This window comes from Rhopalosiphum maidis, chromosome 2 (genome assembly GCF_003676215.2).
Source record: "Rhopalosiphum maidis isolate BTI-1 chromosome 2, ASM367621v3, whole genome shotgun sequence".
NCBI lineage: Eukaryota > Metazoa > Arthropoda > Insecta > Hemiptera > Aphididae > Rhopalosiphum > Rhopalosiphum maidis.
In genome coordinates this window covers 64199914-64220443 of record NC_040878.1, presented here as the reverse complement: position 1 = coordinate 64220443, position 20530 = coordinate 64199914, and the positions used below count along the sequence as shown (strand labels likewise).

The 20530-nt window shown below is 27.1% G+C and overlaps 2 protein-coding genes across 5 annotated transcripts in view; both read right to left on the bottom strand.

The window, feature by feature from the left end:
* The window catches only part of LOC113554903 (protein sickie), a 77979-nt gene extending 67784 nt beyond the window's left edge, over positions 1 to 10195 (bottom strand). For 3 of the 4 annotated variants that reach the window (XM_026958997.1, XM_026958994.1, XM_026958995.1), the window contains exon 1: positions 9992 to 10194. The gene's annotated coding sequence lies outside the window, so the exon portion shown is untranslated. Of the gene's footprint in view, positions 1 to 9991 lie in introns of all 4 variants that reach the window. The other variant, XM_026958996.1, reaches the window with a different exon arrangement.
* Positions 10196 to 16547: 6352 nt separating this feature from the next.
* On the bottom strand, positions 16548 to 19433 carry LOC113554541. Its single transcript, XM_026958426.1, has 3 exons — positions 19089 to 19433; positions 18703 to 18923; positions 16548 to 16673 (listed from the first exon to the last, which is right to left on the bottom strand). Exons 1-3 carry the CDS (start codon positions 19156 to 19158, stop codon positions 16548 to 16550), a joined length of 417 nt encoding a protein of 138 aa, XP_026814227.1. The 5' UTR covers positions 19159 to 19433.
* Positions 19434 to 20530: the final 1097 nt, after the last annotated feature.

Genomic DNA, 20530 nt, shown 5'->3' with positions numbered 1-20530 from the left:
CTTTATATTGCTATAAAAATACCTATCTATTTCATTGTAGGTATTATTCTAGAATTGTATTTGTATTGAGATTATTATTGTTAAATATATAAAAAATAATTTTAATCGTATTGTTATTTGTTACATTATTGTAAATGTCGAAGTAAAAATGTAAATAGAGAATAATCATATAAAAAATATGAGTTATGACCTTATTGTTACCGAAGCTAATTCAAAAATAAAAATGAAATATATATCATTGTTCCACTCAGTATCTACATTAATAATTTAGTTTTTACACTTTTCCTCTCGTTATTACTTATTTGTGGTCCATAATAAAGCTAGTTATAATATAGTAGATGTTATTCGGTTTTGGATATCGAATATGACGTCAGGATTTATATAATTTATTATTTGAATACATCTATGGTGTGAAAATGTACGTGGGTTGATGTGTTTAGGTTCATTGTAATGTTTCATAAGCTCAGTCGAAAATGTCATGAATATAAAAATAATAGTAAAGTGTTTTTTAGAATCAGAATAAATATTTTGAAACAAGATTTTAATAGTTTTATTTTATTCATATAATTTATACTTTCATCTTTAGAAATTGGATATACTTATTTAAACGTTTAATGCTATTCTGTATCACTTTTATTAGTATATTTCGTATTAGCAAATAAATTGATATTAAATAGTTATGATAGTAAAATGATTGTTAGATTAAATTGTAATTAACACCTACTAAGATCGTTATTTTATTACACATATATTGATATATTTAATATTAAAATAACACATATTTACATATTTTACATATTATTATATTTACATTTATCTATCTAATATTCATACATTTTACTAAATATTTTTAGTTACGGTTTAGACATTTCACATTTAGGCTAATAAAAGTAATATTTAGAACAATGTCAAATATTTAAAATAATTAATTTACAAAAAATAATTTTGTCTCCATTTAAATTATTCTGATACACATCATATTTAGATAAATAATATAGGTATTATTCTGGTAGATATACAATGTCGTAAACATTTGCGATGTTTAAATTAAATGGTTATCAAATACCAATATATGTTACGAGTTTTTTATTTACAGATATTTTTTTTAAATCCGGTGAATTATTGTCAGACATGATCTATATATAAATTATTAATTATAATATCAAATAAAAAATAAAAATACATCTAAGAATTTTGTATAACCTAACCTAACCGGAAATTTTTTTTGAGAACAATTTATAACAATATAATATTATATTATATATTTATATCATATCATAATAATATAATATGCGTTGTACCCAATATGTATTTTGACAACAATTGGTCAAATTGTCTGGATATAACCTTAACATTAGGAAATCAAAAATATATAATAACTATAATATGATATGACATATACAATTTTTAGGCACTGCCGTTAATATTTATAGTGGGTACCTACATAAAAATATAATAATAATATGATACATTTTTAGGTTTGTATTGAATATAATGTAATAACGTATATATAATATATTATGGGTAGCGGGTATTATACGATATAAACTTAGTATCTACAACCTACGTTTATAATATATTATGTTAGTACTTGGTATGTACATAATACACGTATGTTATAATATACGTGCACTGGAGTGGCGTCATTATATTGTTAGATGCGAGGGTGTACGTTTGTATCCTGCGTGTATATATTTTTTTAATACCCGTATAAATTATGTAAAAAAATGGTTGTTTCGCGACAAGTGATTGGTTTCGACACATTTTGGTATTGATTAATTTAGTCGAGTTTATAATAAAACAACCAACTAATACTAATCGTAAAAAATGCCGTAACGTTCAAAAATATCAAAATATACACTAAGGATTAAACCTTTTACCATTTTATTTCATGCAGTAGTGAAACAATGGCATGCAATGAGTAGGATGATTAACAAGAAAAAAAAATATTATTTAACAATGTTTATGTGTTTGTTATAGTATTTGTTAATTTTGGAAACTATTGAACCAATGACACCAAATTTACACACATTTTTCATGAGACTTAGGGAGGGTTTATAATTTTGTTTTATAACCCATATTGGTTGACTCACATTGGAACTTCGTTATGAGTGTTGTAACTAACAAAAATCGAATATTTTTTTGTTAATATTATACAAGGTATTGGTTAAAGAAATGAAAGAGATTTTTATAGCGTATATAATGTATATATAAAGTAATGTATGTTTGTAGGTATTTTATATATTCAAAAACTATTCGATCAATTTTTTAACGAAAATTTCAAAATATTCTTAGAGTAGATACCAAAAAAATGTTGACAATTTATTTGTATTTAACCTACGTTCGAAAATATATTGTATATCAAATTCGTTGTATCCAATCCATCATAAAAAAAAAGTGTACTGAAATACCTACACTAAAAAAAGATACTTATATATGTATACAGCGTCATATTTGTTCATTTTTTCCCGGGCTTGTCGGGTTATACTCAATAATACATAAACGTATACCGGATGATCTATTTAACGTAAGATATACATTATTTCAAAAACTATAAACATTTTTAAAATATTTTTTTTTTTCATAATTTTAAGTCATTAAAACAACAAACATATAATTTTTTTTGCAATGACTTCTTATCATGTAAAATATATGTGTTTTAAAAACGTTTGTGTTTTCTGAAATAGCTATAGATTCTTACGTTAAAAATGTATAACTCCATAGTCCATACTCCATACTACGTGTTATAAATTATAATATTAAAATTCATATATTATTACCACTATTGTGTAATATATATCGGACATTTTCACCCCGTCGAATTCAATGGCGTGGAACGATGGCACCGCACGCGTGTGCTCTAAACGTAATAAGTGTATAATACACGCGCATACGTCACTGCTGCAGATTTCGGAAATGATCGTTTCCTGCTCGTGCATTACTGCATACATGTAAACGGGAACTTCGACAAAATAAATTCACGAGGTTCGCGCTCGTGAGTCACGCGGGAGTGCTGTATGGTGACGCGGTGACCGCCGCCAACGCCATACACCGCGTGTCGTGTATGTGCACGCGGACCGAACACGCGCGCCGTGGCCCGCGCGTCTGCGGCGCATTCTTCGTACGTGTTCCGGACACACACGAGACCTGCGGCGGCGGCGGTGGCGGCGCGATAGGTGTTCGCGGGAAAAGACGCGGACGCACGGAAAAAAGGCGCGTGCGTTTTTCATCTCGTCACCGTTGGCAACGGGACGGCGGCAGATGAGTCATAATATATTACTACGAGCTTTCCCGGCTACCGGATTCCGCCGCCGCGGGGCTTCTCCCGCGGGAAGAGGGGAAAATGCGCGGAACGTTAACCTAATTGCGGGCCCTTTTTCCAAGCGCACCCCCTTACGCACCCATCCGCTCCGCACTTAGGATATTCTATGTATTTCGTGTATTATTATATGTCATTCCGCCGTTTCCCGGCCACTCGCGGCGTCTATGGGTGGGTGGGGGAGGGGCCGTGTCACTCGCGCGTCGCGGGCCAAAGCCAATTTGCGTGTTCGTCGTGGCGCCGCCTGCACCGCCGCCGACGCGCAGTATTATAATGTACGATATATATAAATATAGTTGTGGATAACTAACCGGCTGCAACGGTCACCAGAAAACCGGATATACATTATGTGCGCTCCGCTGGTATATACGCTATCTACAATTATATGATGTGCGTACATATATATAAACATATATATGTATATGTATATCGTATAGCATGTAAGTATATGCGCTTATATATAATATAGGTATACGGTGTACAAAGCTCAACGTCACCACCGGCGGAAGTGTAATCGGAAGTGTTTAAATTCAAACGAAGGCCGGTGGAAGGGGGGAGAGGGTTAATCTTATATTCCGTTCCCGTTCACGACTCGTTTAGAAGCGGCGAAAAATGTATTTATATATTCGTTCCGCAAGATTTTACGTCTTTGTCAACATTACTATTATAGGTACTATAGGTAGATAAGGTGGGCTATCATACGATATGATAAAACAAAACACTTAATTATCGCCCATTAATCTTAATTCGATTTTCTAACAGTTTAAACGTAAACAAGACGCGGTATGTCAGTATATTTATATTTTATACATATGTACGTATATACATTTAATGTATGTAATCGGTTATGTGATTAAATCTCAAGAAATGCGATGAAACCGTAAATTGAATGTAAATTATGAAGTTATCGGTCTAGACCGGTTTATAATTTTTATAAATTCCGCCGATACTTTATTAAAATTGTAGTAAGCCTATAATATTATTATGATTGAAAAACTCTTCGTGTAAAAATTTTAAAAACATAATCACTTTACAAATTTAATTTCTACTTTGGAGTCTGATATTTCAAATCAAATTTGTTAACATTTTTCAATTTAGGTATCCATATTCTCAAAAATTATACAATTTTAGTTTATCAGCAAGATTTAATTCCAAAAAGTATTTTTCCGCAATATTTAAATTTTAATGTCATCATTTACTGAAGAAAATGAGTATAATAGAATACTATACTATTTCCATGATATGGTGTTTACCAATAGGTATTTGTTTTTGAATAGAACATAATAATTTTTAGTACGCTTATTATTATAATATGTTGATAAATATTAAATAATAATGTAAGAAATACTTTACAATCCATCACAGTATCAATCCGTCTCTCCAATTATAATATATGTTTTACACTAGTAACACTGTTAGTTATTTGTTACTACTAACTATAAACAATAAATTTGTCAAGTATAACACTTCTATTTAATAATCCATTTAGACATGCAATATTTCCTAGTGTTATATAGTGCTCATTTGTCGTGTTATTTATCTTTCTCGTTAACATATTAATATCATACTATTTTCTTTCTCTTAAAATATTTAATAACAAAATTATAAGAACTTAAATAAACTAATAATTACGTCTAATTTGATAGATTTAAAAAAATAATGAAAATAGTAGATAGATACTGAATATTTAAAGTGACTAATATTATTATTAGATACTCTAATTAAAAGATCGTTTTATTGATATTCGGTTTTACAAGTTGATAAACTAAATAATAAATACTATGTCCCGTGACCTTGAATATATTACGTGTATTATTTTTTTTAATAATATTATTATTTATCACAAAGAAAAATTTTATATTTTTAATTCAACAGTAATTATTCTTATAATTTGTAAAATCCAAATAATTATTTATAATAAATAATAACGATTAATGAATAATTAAAGATCCAAGTATACTTTTGAATGTAAAATCAAATAAGTATTAATTTATGTTTAATGGAGTAAATAAAATTAATATGGTTAAATAAAAAACCAATAATGTATGTTTGAACTTTTCAACACATGAATTATTACGATTTTTATAATACAAGTTATAGATAACACATACAAGAAATTAATAACTAATTACAACCAATTGCATATATAAATTTATTACTTTGGATATACGCAGGTAAATATTTTTATTGGATTCAAATTAAATTATCTTATTCAAAATGTTATTTGTGTAAATTATGTAATAAATGAATACTTGAAGTGAAATACGTTGTAATAATATTTATTATTACCTTGTATTCTTGTAAATAAAACAATGAATATTTGATATATTAAATAAAATATAAGTTTTCTAAAGCTTCATATGTGTGCATTGTGTAATATGTACCTATAATGAAAAAAATATGTAATAATAAGATACCATATTATTAATAAATAATAGGGTATTAAGTAGGTACCTACTACCTAGTTATAAATTTAATCCTAAAAATGTATAGAATTGAATTAAGTACTTTTTAATTTGTATGATAATAACTAAATCTTAATGTATAGTCTATTGATAAGATTATCTAAAACGACTAAAACATTCGAATGTATAAAAAATACAAAATAAAATGTGCTATTTTCTATTTAAAACAAATAGTATTACAAAACATCAAAAATATGTGTTTATAATTATGTACATAAAATTAAATTTAAAGTAAGTATCAATAGTATCATGTTTGTATACTGTAGTAGGTATTACCTATTAGAAATTATTATATATTATAATTGTTCGAATAAAGTATGTTTCAAGTATAATTATAGCCGTATTATCTGTAAACATTATAAGTTACAACCATGCAATAGGAAATAACCACCGAATGTTACATATTATACGTGTATAATATTTTGTATATATTATATTTTTTATATTATGTTATATATAATGACTAATGAGTAAACAAATGCGAAAGATTATAAAGATAAAGTAAATTTATATACACACTCTTAAGTGATAGTCAGTAATGAATGTGTTAGATGAAATTTTCCTGGATCCCAGGGGAATATGTATAATAATATGTATGCGTTTAATTTGAGATGGAAGATGCCAGAGACGGGCGCTTTAAAGGGTTACTGGCCCCTGTATGCACTAAAAATAAATATACTAAAGAAAAAAAAGTTTGCCGGCCGACGGGAAATTTCATTGCACAGAATTATATACACGTACATAACATGAGCGTTTTTATAATACTTTACTCGTATATCTGACAGGTGTATCGAAAATATGTACCAAATTCAAACATAAATATAACATAAAAACTATTTCTTTTAAATACATAAAGAAAATTTTATTGGTCTAAATGTATGTCTTTATATTCTCAAAGTGTTTTTAACAAACCAATGAAATAAATATTTTTCTTTCGTCCTTACTAGCAGACAATAGCAACTGGTTAAGTTTGGGGTTCATAAGTAATTAAACAAAAATTCCACTTATCGTTTTCAGTCCTATTGTTGTTCTATATATATTATATATTTATACAGTATAATATACACATGCGTGCGTCTTGTGAGCGCGTGTGTATGAGCGTGGTGGCAAGGTGATGATATCTTGCTCACCCTTCGACATTTTATGTGAACGTTTAAAAACCATTATACACTGGGCACAAACACAAGATTTATTTACCCAATATAAATTGTAAATCTATAGTCTTATCTAATCATGGGATGGTTAAAATTATTCAGGCAGATGAGCATATTGTTTCACACGGGGCTTTTTTAAATAATTCATTTACCATTTAAATTGATAATATTTTAAGAATAAAATATAAAATGTTTTAAAACTTAATTTTTATTACATCAAAAATGAGTTTTGTTTAGTAATTTAAAATATTTTTTTAGTATGATCTATTTTACAGTTATTTATACAAACATTAATATAATGCAACTATGTGACTATGCACTATCATAATTTTTAATTAATACATATTATTGTTGTTAAAAGTACAGTAGGTATATCTTAAATATTATAGTACCAATGTGTTATTATAATTCAGAATAAATTAGAAATATGTAGGTAACTAATAAAGATAGGTGTGAATTTCGGATATTTTAAGTTTGTTTAAAATGTTTAACTATTTAATTTGGTAGTTATTTTGTCAAATTCTATGACGTGTTCAATAACAATAGATATAATGAAAAATGATTGACAATATTTATAATTTAAAAAGTTCTTATGTTTTTAAATTTTTACTTAAAATTAGAAATTAATGAATAATATTTAACTAAAATTTAATTAAATTATTTCCTATTTTTTCTGTATAAATAATATTATATTTAATGCAACACAAATATATGATTATTATGTTGTTAATATGCAATCAGTGTTGAGTAAAATGTGTATGAAATATAAATAAGTATAAGTTTTTACTAAGTTTTATTTTCAAAGGGTGGATATATCAATCTTAATGATAAATCTGGAGACTGGATTTAGCTATAAAGGGTTCGAGCATTGAGTGTTCAGCGTGGCGTGCTTAATATAGACTGACGTGGAACGTATGCGAGTAAATTGCAAGACCGTCCATAAAGAGATAATTAAAACTTGTCACCCATTGTAGACAATTCTACTTTAATGTTTTTAAAAAATTAAAATCAGGGCTTAGTATATTATCTTTAAATAAATATCATTGTACTATAATTTAAAATCAACATTAAAATTATCATATTTTTACTGTAATGTATTGATTTTTGGACTTATTAGTTCCTATACGTACTAACTTACGAACATCATGTATAAATATATCATAATCACAAATTTGTTAAACATGTTAGTTGATTTATAACAAATTATAACTAAAGTTAAAATCAACATCTTTAATATGATCAATCAGTAATACAAAAAATGTTAATCACTTTGATTTATGTAGATTATCAAGGAAGTTTCGTCATATGGTGCTATTTAGGCCTTAAGGATTTATGAATTTGTAGGCGTGAAACAATGGAAAAAACATATTATCGAGTGTGTCATCGGCGGGTGTGGACGTTTTAATATCCATAATATAAACAACAAAAAAGTGAAAGAGGGAGTGAGAACCCGAAATAGTGCAACCAAAACGAATATTATTATACTTCACAGACACCCTTGTAATTATCGTCACCCCTGTTGTTGAAATAGGAAGTCCTCTTAGCACCTCCATGTTAAAAAGTTATGATATGGTATTTGAATATCTAACTACACAAACAAAAACGGGGGATGTTTATTTGAATATTCACAGGAAATAGAATCAATAGTTATTTCGTTCCTCACTAAAAATTATAAATTTGAAAAGATTGACTAAAAAAATTACTGATTTTCTTACATGAATGTGGGTACATGAGTTTCAGTAATATTATTTTAAATCAAAAACTCAATAATAATAATATTTTTCATACAAAACCATGTATTTGAAATTATGTGAAGAAAATCAATACTTAAAAAATTATATTTTGTTATAATAAACTATTAACTTATATGTGTTAAGCAATATTGTATTGAAGTTTGGTCATTAATACTAGTTATAATTATTTTTACCGTTATAGCAAAATCGAATAAAGAAATAATATTAATTATAAGTTAAAACTAAAACTACTTGATACTAATGATACTATATTTACGAAAAAATTAACAACAAATAAAAAAAAATGCATGTCTACTACAAATTTCAAATAAAATTACTTTGTTATTTAATCATAATCATAATATAATAATAAGTAAATTTAAAAAACCAAATTATAAATTATATTTTTATTTCAGTAAGTATATTGTTATAATATGTCTACAATATATTGTAAAATAGGATACTCAGAGTTTAGAATGTTTAGATCATACATTGTAACGTTATGTATGGTTGTTTGGTTTTAAATTTACAAATTTATATATTTAAAATGATTAGTATATTATTTAGTCGTAACTAAATTAATTACTATTAGTTATATAAGCATATGATATTAATATACTATAACTTAATATTACATGTACATTTAGTATTGTTTTCTCGATATATAATAACTTTCTAAAATGTATGTTTTTAACAATTTATTTAACGAGATAAAGTTTTAAAATTATTTATGAATAATTAAGTAATAATTTATTAATTATAAATGTACTAAATTAAGGCACTGTGCAACAAACATCTGAAATGTTGTATAAACTTTAGATTTTGTAAAAACTCTAAATTTAATAAAGTACCTACTTACAATCTATATGTCATTTAGATAACATAGATTAATTAAAAAAAAGTTCTGTAATACAGTAGGTAAGGTGTACACTATACCTACACTACGCATTATTAAGATATTTAAATCGTTTTCATACCGATAAATGTCGAACTAAATTATTGCTAGGTACCCAAATGTCAAGAAAAAACACGTTCGTGTAATACAAATATAAGATGATGTATGTATATTATAATATATTTGGTTGTTTAAAATGTTGTACCTACCAGACAGTAGTATAATATACAAGCCACCGTCATGTTTTAACTGCAGTTATACGAATGTATTTATTGTGTACACTCACTACGCTCATTAAAAGATACCTATACATTTAATAAATCGGTTTCAACTTGGTAAACTCCTCGAGTCCTCGTCAACTACGTTAAAATGTTAGATATATCTATAAAATTTTTTATATATATATAGTATATTATTTTCTTTACCTCGATCCGTGTCCAAATTCTAGCACATGCCAATAATATGAGTACGTAAACTGTAATATAAGGTATACTACATTGTCGTAATTACAAAATGTGTCGAATATCGTCCGTGTACAGCGGTGGCGGCGACTGAACTTCGGTTTACAACGGTAATATACGGCACATTCACTGCGCGGACGAGTCGAACACCAGTAGAGACGCGGCAAAGGAGCCGGCGCGCACGGGACTGCACCGTACTATAGGCATTCACGTCTCGATCGGCGCGTCACGTCGACATTTCGCCCACCCCCGAGCGCCGTCGCCGATGCCGAGCGGCGCGTGTACACACACACACACACACACGCGCGCACACCATTGATAACGTCAAAATTATAATGATATTCCTCTTTTTTTAGACTTTATAATAATAATAATAATATAAATATATAACATGAAATCATGGTACGCATACATTCATCAATAATAAATAATAACGATATAATTAAGTCTTTGTATGTTATTGCGCTCATATAACAACTGATAATACGATTGATCGGATTTTTATACTCAAAACCCCGTTATTGTTAGGGCTTGCTATAGTATAGTTATAATAATACGATTTATGATAAATATCACAATAGTCACGAATCGTGATCGGACCACCATCGCGGCGTACAACTTTATAGTGTTAAGTTGTCGTTTACATTTTGTAGTTTGTACTGACACTCATCTACAACCATATGACATATACATATTGTATTGAGAAAATTAGAAAATAAATTTGAAGATAAGCTAACAAAATATACAGTTTATTATATTACTAAAAACTCGTTTTTAATAAAATCAATTTTTGTTTTGTAATTCAAAAAGAATGGATGTAGATATTTGAAATTTTTTCCAAATATTCCAAGAATTAAATTCTGAACATGATAAATTTGCAAAACATTTTGGCTATTTTTTTGGGTTATTTATAAAAATTTGAAATTATTTTCTCTTTTGAATTATTTTCAATGTTTCGATAACATTTTCCCTGGTCAAATGATTTAAAAATGCAATATAGAGCTATTCAAAAGTTTTTCTTACATAGGTTATAAAAAAAACTTATAGCACATCGTTACAATTTCTATACGTCATGAACTAATTTTAAGTTTTATTAACGTTTATTAATAATACGAATATATCAAACAAAAACATTTATTTGTGTCAATCAAATATCTATTTATCAATACAATTTATAATAGACAGTAGTTTTACATAATATTTACTTTTTATGTAAATTTACTATAATTTATAATATCCGGAATTTATACATAATCTAATAATACATATTATAGAATTATATATTTTATAATGCTCGAGAATGAGTGTATAATGTACTGTAAAACAATAATTATCTTGTGTTTTAATGTTCAATGATTCACACAATACTTCCTAATCCAAAATGAAACAAAAAAAGGTTAGTAAGTATAACTATATTTTAAAACAGCTGTACTATACATTATTTGCATACAACTATATGTAAACGTATAGACCGTATAGTCAATATGATTTGTAGAAAAAAAGTAAAAATTTCAATAAAATGAAAAATAATAAAATTCTTAGAAATATAATTACTCCAAATATTTATTCATGAACTCATTTTGTGTAGTTGTTAAGTACAATTTATTTAATTCAGACGATAACTGAAAAGAAAATTTTAATAAAACAGGTTCTTATAAGTACCTACATAATTCTATCATAAATCATAATATATTAATATGGTATTTAATTATGTGAATAATGGCGTTCGTATTGGTAATAATAGAGGAACTCTAGTTTCTTCTAAATTAACGAATGTTTGTATTCATTTTCATGAAAATTATTTATCAGCGATATAATATATCACGATGGTACCGTATGCTTAGTAGTAAAACATTTTTTGGATTATAACTTTCTAAGGGCTGAGAAACAAATATGATTATTCCTATGGCTATTATTCAGCTCTATCTAGCCCCTGAATATGTTTAACAAAATAATTATCGGACTATGCTACCAAGAGAATTCTATTAATAAATCTTATCAAATTCTATTTAAGTTATATACAAACTTAAATACTTACACACAAAACACAGTAAAATATGAGTTAAGATTTTATTTGTAGCTCGTGAATCATTTTGTAGAATGTTTTATTATAATAAATGTAATGTATAGATAGATTGCTGATGGTGTGGATCGCAGCGACCTAACACTTACCTCGGCGCGTACCATAATCCTCGGAAAACGAGTGATGCGTTTCGGCGGACCGTTTTGTTACGGACGATGACCATGATATACTATGACAAGGCTAGAGAACATACTCAATATAAGACTATTATTATTTCGCTGGAATATCGTCGTCGCACTGCACACCTTTATACAATTACACGTCATGATGGAAAATAATACGCACTCGCGGACGGTGACGTGAAAACGAGATTCGATTCAGCACCGGATCGCCAAGGACGAGAATTACACGTAGAGTGACGGACGGTCGTTTACTTAACACTGACCTCTGGAAAATTTCATTCGTATAACCGAGTGGACTTTTAGGGTTTCATGGCACATAATATTATATATTCCGCCGACGGATGTATCCAGAAAGTTGCCTCCAAAATCGATATTGCGATCCTTGGCTACGTACGAGTTGATTTCCATGTTACCTAACCTGGTTATCTAAATCAATTGATTTCGGTACAAAGGTAATATTCCTAGATAATATGTACTACTGTATATGATCTAAGGTAGTATCAGTGTATGAGTTGCATAAGCGTAAATTTACTTTGTTAGAAGGAGAGGGGGCTAAAATTATAAACAGAACAGGCCCGTGGAAGGCTCTGCCCCCGCACCCCCTAGTCATTACATATACATTTAAAAATTTTATTGTAACATTTATTATAGAAAATGTGTATAATAACTTCAAAATTATTTATTTAACGACGTATAATATATAACTTTTTATCGTTATAAAATATTAACGTATAGCTCAATCATTTTAATTTTATTACAAATTTACAATACAAAAATTCATACATAAAGCTTTAATGTTCACATAACACATACCTATCGGCCATCGGATATCCTGATTAGGAATTATATTTTATATTTTATAATTTGTTCTAATAAATAAATAAAATTTCTTGAAGAACTTACAAAAATTGAGAGGCTAATTCCCCCTCAATTTACACCTATGATGAGTTGATATATGTATAATTTTTTTTTTGTATAACTGGAAAATAATGATGTTTGTTTACAAACGCCCGTGTTTTATACAAACGTTATTATACGTTAGTATTATAGTTGTTCGACAATTTATTTTAATTACGTTATTATGGTATATAGTTAAAGTTTTAATTCTAATTATGGCCTTAAAGGCACAAGTGTTCTAACTTTCTGAGATAAGAATATTAGATTATAAATTAAGTAAAATTCTATTGTTATAATACAAACATAATGTAATAATGTCTTACGAATATCATCACAATGTTAAAGTTATATTACTGACAGTTCTTACTTCTTTCTGTTGATTGTTGATAGGTACTTCAAAAGAAATTAAAACAGAAAAATAAAAACGCCCACAGTACTATCATTTATTTACATTTTTATTAGGTTCTTTTCCATTAACGTTATTAACGAAAAACCCCTTTTATAGTAGGTAATAATAATAATAATAATAATAACAATAATATGTACAAAACATTTTAATTCGAAACTTCTTACTTTTTTGATTATATTAAAGTTTACTCGTAACAGTCTTTATCCTTCCTAAAATTAATATTTTCATACTTTCCTTAATTGGAAAGAAAAAATAGTTTAGTATTGAGTTCTAGAAAATAAAAATTATTAAGTTGCTATGACTTCTTAAAATAATAGGAACCTTAGTCCTCGAACCCCGTCCTTCTAGCATAATCATAGTATGGGGAATCAACGATAATAATAATAATTAGATATATACCACAAGGAAAATATAACCTCGGAAATAGGTAGGTATCTAATAAGTCGGCCGTACATCGCTGCTATATAATATATTGAGTGCTACAACTTTCCCTAAAATGTTGAGTTGGAGGTACAGTTACTACTTCATAATTTTAACAACGCAATACAATATGTTTATTGGAAAATAATATTATAATATGTTATAATCATATCGTGATTTGTGGTTATAACACTATATTATATTATATCAATTAATTGGATTCAGTATATATAATATGTTGTAATTATTGTAGGTAGTTGATAAAAAAAAAAAATGTCAAGTTAAATCAAATTTTTATTTACCTATTGGTTTTCGTATAAAATATTTTTTATAATATTATTTAATATTATGCAAGTTCAATTTTTAGAGGGAAATTGTGCGTAAATTTTAGCCGGAGTAGCTTCCTTAGTTAAGCTTATTTCCATAAATCATAATCTATATATTATTATACTCAGTGTTTATTATTATTATATTAATTATCGGGGTTTAGTTAAAGTTTAAAAGTTATTTTAGGTAAAAGTATATAATATAAACATGGTATAAATACACTGTATATTTTAAACAGTTATATAGGCATCTGGACAAATACGGGAGAAATAATGGTCGTTTAATACATAGACTCCGTACATAATATCAGTACATGTCCGTTTAGCGGAAAACAGACCAAATAGACTCATAGTGTGATGCCTAACAAAAATAATGGAATTATAATATTGAAAATGATAGTGCATTTGTAAAAATATCGTTATAAATGTTATAACTTTATAAAATAAAGACAACTATATCAATATATTAGGTTAGAATTAGAATTATTCAAACTACAAAACAATTTTAGGAGAAAAAAAATTGGGTTATACAATGTAGGTATGATGTGTTTCTCCGAGATTGGCCAAACAATTTCTTTATAAAAGGGTGGGGTAAATTTTGTTAAAAAATATTAAGTTTATATTGTTCTGATACTCCGCCTCATACCTAAGGTAATCTACCCATACAGTATATGTATATAGGGGTGTATAATCTTTAACCACTAATAATGGCATTATTTTATAAAATGTCTTACGACTTTTTTATGTATAGTACATCGATATATAATCAAAATTAGTTCAATAGGTTAAATATTATCTAATCCGTACGCAATCATTATGCAGGTTTTGCGGATCTATTACACCAAGGGAAGTGAGAGGATCTTCAGCAGTCTGTTAGACTGTGTCACCACGCGGTTGATACCAACCAACGTGGGCTAGCGCAGTAGCGCAGCAACAACGCCACGTTTTTGTTGGTTTGTGACGACGGTGTCATCGATAGAGTAAGAAGAAATGCTCTACGCCGATAACTATGACATGCATCAGCATCAGCAGAAATAGGACCGGAATCATGATCTGGATCATAATCAAGACCAAGATTTAGACCATGATCACGATCGAGATCTAGAACAAAAAGAGTATGACGATAACAACCAGCAAGTGGACGAGTCAGAAGATCGGCCGTCACTAAACAACTGTAAGTATGTGATGGGAATGCTGCCCACGTCCGTAAAGCTGGCGCTGGACCAGGTCACAGCCCACAGGGCTGCCCGTGTGTGACGACGACGAGCGCTTGTTCTTCATTCTGTGGATGGGCAAGCGGCGGCCAGGTAGATGTGACGAGAAGTTCGGCTGCGGGTCGAGGCGCGCGTGTCCAAGCTAGTGGGTACCGAACCCGGAAATAGAGACATTTGATTCATCGAATCGTGGAGAAGCTAGCGGAAGTGACAATGAAAAACACTAAAAGCGCGGAAATACCAAGCAGTACAACAGTTCCAAAAGAACCTCCTAAAATATTTATAATAATATACTTCATTAGACGGTGTATACCAATGATATCATAATCTATTTTAAATTGTAATTTGTGAATACTGAAAAGTATATAATTGTACGCATCATGTATATGAATACACACACAAATAAAGGGGAGTGACCTTCCAAATGTTTTAGATAATAAGGATATGTAATAAGAACATTCAATTATTTATAATTATAACACAGATATTGAGATATACCATTTAATATTTATGAAATATTTTTGGATGACTCTTTTAGAAATAAATGTGTAATAATATGTATACATTGTATACACAGGTTTTACATTTAATATTTGTTTTTTACCTTTAAAGAATATTCTAAGTTATTCTAAAAGTATTATTACCAAGTAATTTTACAATAATATTAATTATTGTTTTTTTTAATGAACAACTTTTTAAACAGAAAATTTTATCTAACATTATGTGCCATGTGTACTGTGTAACATCCATTTTCCAATATAAAATTTTAGAGAAATCTAACTTTAATTGTATTGCATTAGGCCCTAATGATTAGGGAAACATTGTAAATTTTGATATTAATAGTTTCTTATTATATAAAAATGTTTGAAATTTAAATAAATAAAAAAAACAAAGTTAGTATAGGTTCATTTAGGTTTTAAATGTTATTACTTAGGTAGGTAATATGTTTAACAAAATAAAATTCAATAAAATTATGATTATTTTTTCATGAAATAATATTAACCTTTAGATAACAATTAAAAAACATATTAGTTACTAACATTTTTATCTTAACATTCACATTCACATTCAAATTCACAGTCTTCATCATCATCAGCGCATTCAAATATATTTTCTCTGACTTTAGCAAAGGGATAAGGAGGTGGAAATGCATTGAAAAACATAGATTCTTTTAACTGAAAAAAATAATTTAAATATGATTACTTGTACAATTTGATATCTACTTTTATTCAAATACTAATTAAATATTTATTAACATGTTGATGACGCAACATTAAAATATAAGTATAAATGTTGATACTTAAATATTAGTAGTATCACATAATATTATGCCTGTAGGATACATTATTAATTTAATAAAATGGGTATAAATTTTATATTTATTTCACGATTAAATTAAGATTGAACAAACCTTACATAGCTGAAACGTACTTTGTATAACCCCCTATACAAACCTATTTTTTTCCTTTACCAGTATAAAATTAAAACATGGTATTCAGTATTTGCTTAGAATCTAACATCATTATGATAGTACTCATTGAATGAATGTTGAAATGTCTAATACATTTTTTGATTAAAGCCTATATTATAATAGGCCATTTTATGGGTATTAAATAAATTAAAAAACTGGATAAATTTAATAATTTAAATGAAATGGTAAATAAAAGAGAAATCATAGCTTATGATGCTAAAGTAATTAATTTCAAAAAATCATTTGGTCAAAGATGTGTGTATTATCTTGATCATACTTATTTTAATTCTATGCCTGCTATTGTATAAAAAAAAAACTATCTATAAATATTCTAAAAATGTCAGTTATTAAATAGTTATTTATGTCTATAGATTAATTAGTATGGATCTATTAATGAATAATTCAGATCTAATTTTATTTTATTTGTTCTTATATTAATTTTCAATATATTATGAAATAGTTAACGCTTTACTTTCAAGACAATCAATACTTACAGAAGAATGAAGATAGATCATTTTAACCAATCTATGAAAATAATTGAGATGAAATAAATAAAAATATATATAAAGATTGATAGATTAGTGAAATTGTAACCTGTGTTTTTGTGTATTCTTCACCGGCAAAAATATATACCTAGATTTTTTTTTTAATTTTTATAGTAGTTGTGATGATCTTTTTATTGATAAATTTTGATAATATGTAGATAGAATTTCAGCTAGAATTTCTAGGTCTTAACAGATAAGAATTCTTAATTTATGACTGTAACCAGTGGCACAATTATCGGGAGTGTTGGGTGTGCAATTCACAGGGGGCCCCTAGATTAAAAATCTTATGTACGATATTCCTATACTATAATCTATAATATACACATATTATAATATTTATTTTAATATAATACTTAAATAATTATGTTTTTACTTTTTAAAATTTAGAAAATAATTCAAATTACGAGTACCTATGTGAGAAAGCAGTTAAGTGTATTGTAATACAGTATAGATACTGAAATGCAAGTATAGAGTGTACACAATATTTGAAAATTTGAAACTTCTTTTATTATTGTAAGTCATGACTCGTGACAATATTCTGTGTCTGATGATAATAAGACATAAAAAAACTAATATCTAACTATCTATAGAATTTTTGTATTACTATCCAATAATAATGAATTGGATACAAACAAAATCATTAATGACTTTGCTGTCATAAAAACAAGAAGAGTTAATTTTTATGTTTGATTTTATAAAAAAAATAAATTTAACTAATTAAAATTAATTATATTAACTATGACATGTAAGAAAACAATATTTTTTAACGATATAATAAGGTATGACTGTTTTTCATTTTTATTATTAGGTAAGGGCCCCGGTCTGAAAATTGTCACATAGGCGATAGGACAGTAAGTTTTAATTTTTAGTGCTATAATACAATGTATAGTGTTCATTTTGCAGGGTTTCACCCTATTCAATCCACTTTCTGATAATTAATGCACTATATATTAGTTATAAATATACATTTATCATATTATATACAAAATAGTTGGCACTATATTAGTTTATACTGTCTTGTAGACTTAAGTTTATACTATTTGTCTTATTAGGTACTATTTTAATATCTTATGGTATCGGTAAATAACAATTTTAAAATACTGCAATATCATGTAAACTACAATTTTAGGTTTTTATCCTATCACTTATACAAGAAGAAATTGTCTAAAATATTTAAGTTTGACTTACAACTATTATAGAACCAATCAATGAAACTAAACCAAACAAGAAAATTTTATTGTAAGATTTGTTTCGTTTTGCATTTTGTTCTTTCCAATTACCATATGGCAATTGCATATCATCCATAGTCAGTATTTTGTAATGTATTGGAGGACAAAAACATTCATAGACTGGTTGTTTCTGTTTGGGTTCATCTTGTTTTATGTCCTTTTTGCCATGTAAATGAAGCACTATGTAAATGTAAAAAAAAATATTGTAAATTATAATATATTAATAAAGTGATGACTACCTTTTGATATCCGTCAACATAGAAATATACTAAGATGACAAATTATTCACACAGAATTCAATTTTTTATTTTTTACTTATCCAAAGCTAAAAGATTTATTTCTTACCATTAAAATTCTGTACCATGTTAGGATGTAGATACAATTTCGATTGAGCCAAGATCAATTTACGAAACATAATTTTTAAACTTTTAATTTTCAATTATATAGTATTCAGTACCGATATTGGATAAACTAATTTATTCAAACATATATTATACAATACGTATTTTTATACTTAACTTTGAAAATGTATGAATTACCATATAGCGCAATAAAACTGAAATGTTAGAACTTATGTTAACGTGGGTAGTTGAACACTGTAAACGAGACGTAAATGACTTGGCAAAATAATAAAATTAATAAATAATGACCATTGAATAATGTACATATATTATAATTATAAATATTAATATAGATTTTGACAGGGATATTACTAAAATATCCTAGCATCTACCACGGTTAGAAATATATATCATGGTATAAATGGTTAGTAAGAAACTCGCTTAATAAAAAAATGCTTATGATATACCTCATTACTCTATGACACCGTGCTCTATGGTATACACTGAAATATAGAATATAATAATATAATATTTTGGTAATTCTGAATTACCCGGCTTCACTTGCTTAGTGCGCGTGCAGTTTTTCCTTTCTCTAAATGACATTCTTAAATCAACGCACATTGCTGTGTTTTAAAAAAGAAAAAAATGTATTTTACTTAGTTTAATAAAATGCTAAATAGTACCTAGTAGCTGAATTATACATTATACAAAAAAAATATATTAATAATAATAATTATAAATGATTCTAATGGTTTGTGTACACATATTACTATTAAAAATGATTCTATAATTATAATTATAATTTGTAACCGTAACCTTTAAATATAATTCCCCCTCTCCCACCATTTAGACAAAATATTTGGAACTGTGAAAAAAAAATTTAAAAAATGTTATATAGCGTCGCGACAAAATTAGAACATAAAAAAAGGCACGTTCTTTTATAGATAATACATATAAGGATTATTATTATTTTAATTGATTATTTATAATTAATTATAATATGTACAATTTTGAATTTACGTATCTGTGAACTGAGATTGAAAAAGACATACAAATTTATTGAATATTACATAATTTTTACAAGTTTTATTTTATTGGTTTTCTATGATTGATGCGAATTAAGATTTGAGATAGATACATTATATTATATATATATCTTAATTCATAACTACTCATGTTTTTTATTTATAGATTATTTTTAGTTATATGACGATCATTTATAATTATTGCATAGAACTACAGAAATATATTTTTAGTTATCACAGACAATAAGTATGAAAACATTTTAAAATTCTTTTTTTTTCAAATTTTTATAGTCTGTCACTTGTGTTATTGTTCTGAGATTTAAAGGAGAGCTGCAATTAAAAAAAATATTATACTTATGTATATAAATATATAACCTATTTCTATTTTCTTTAATAATTATTTTTTGTTGGTCGTGCGCGT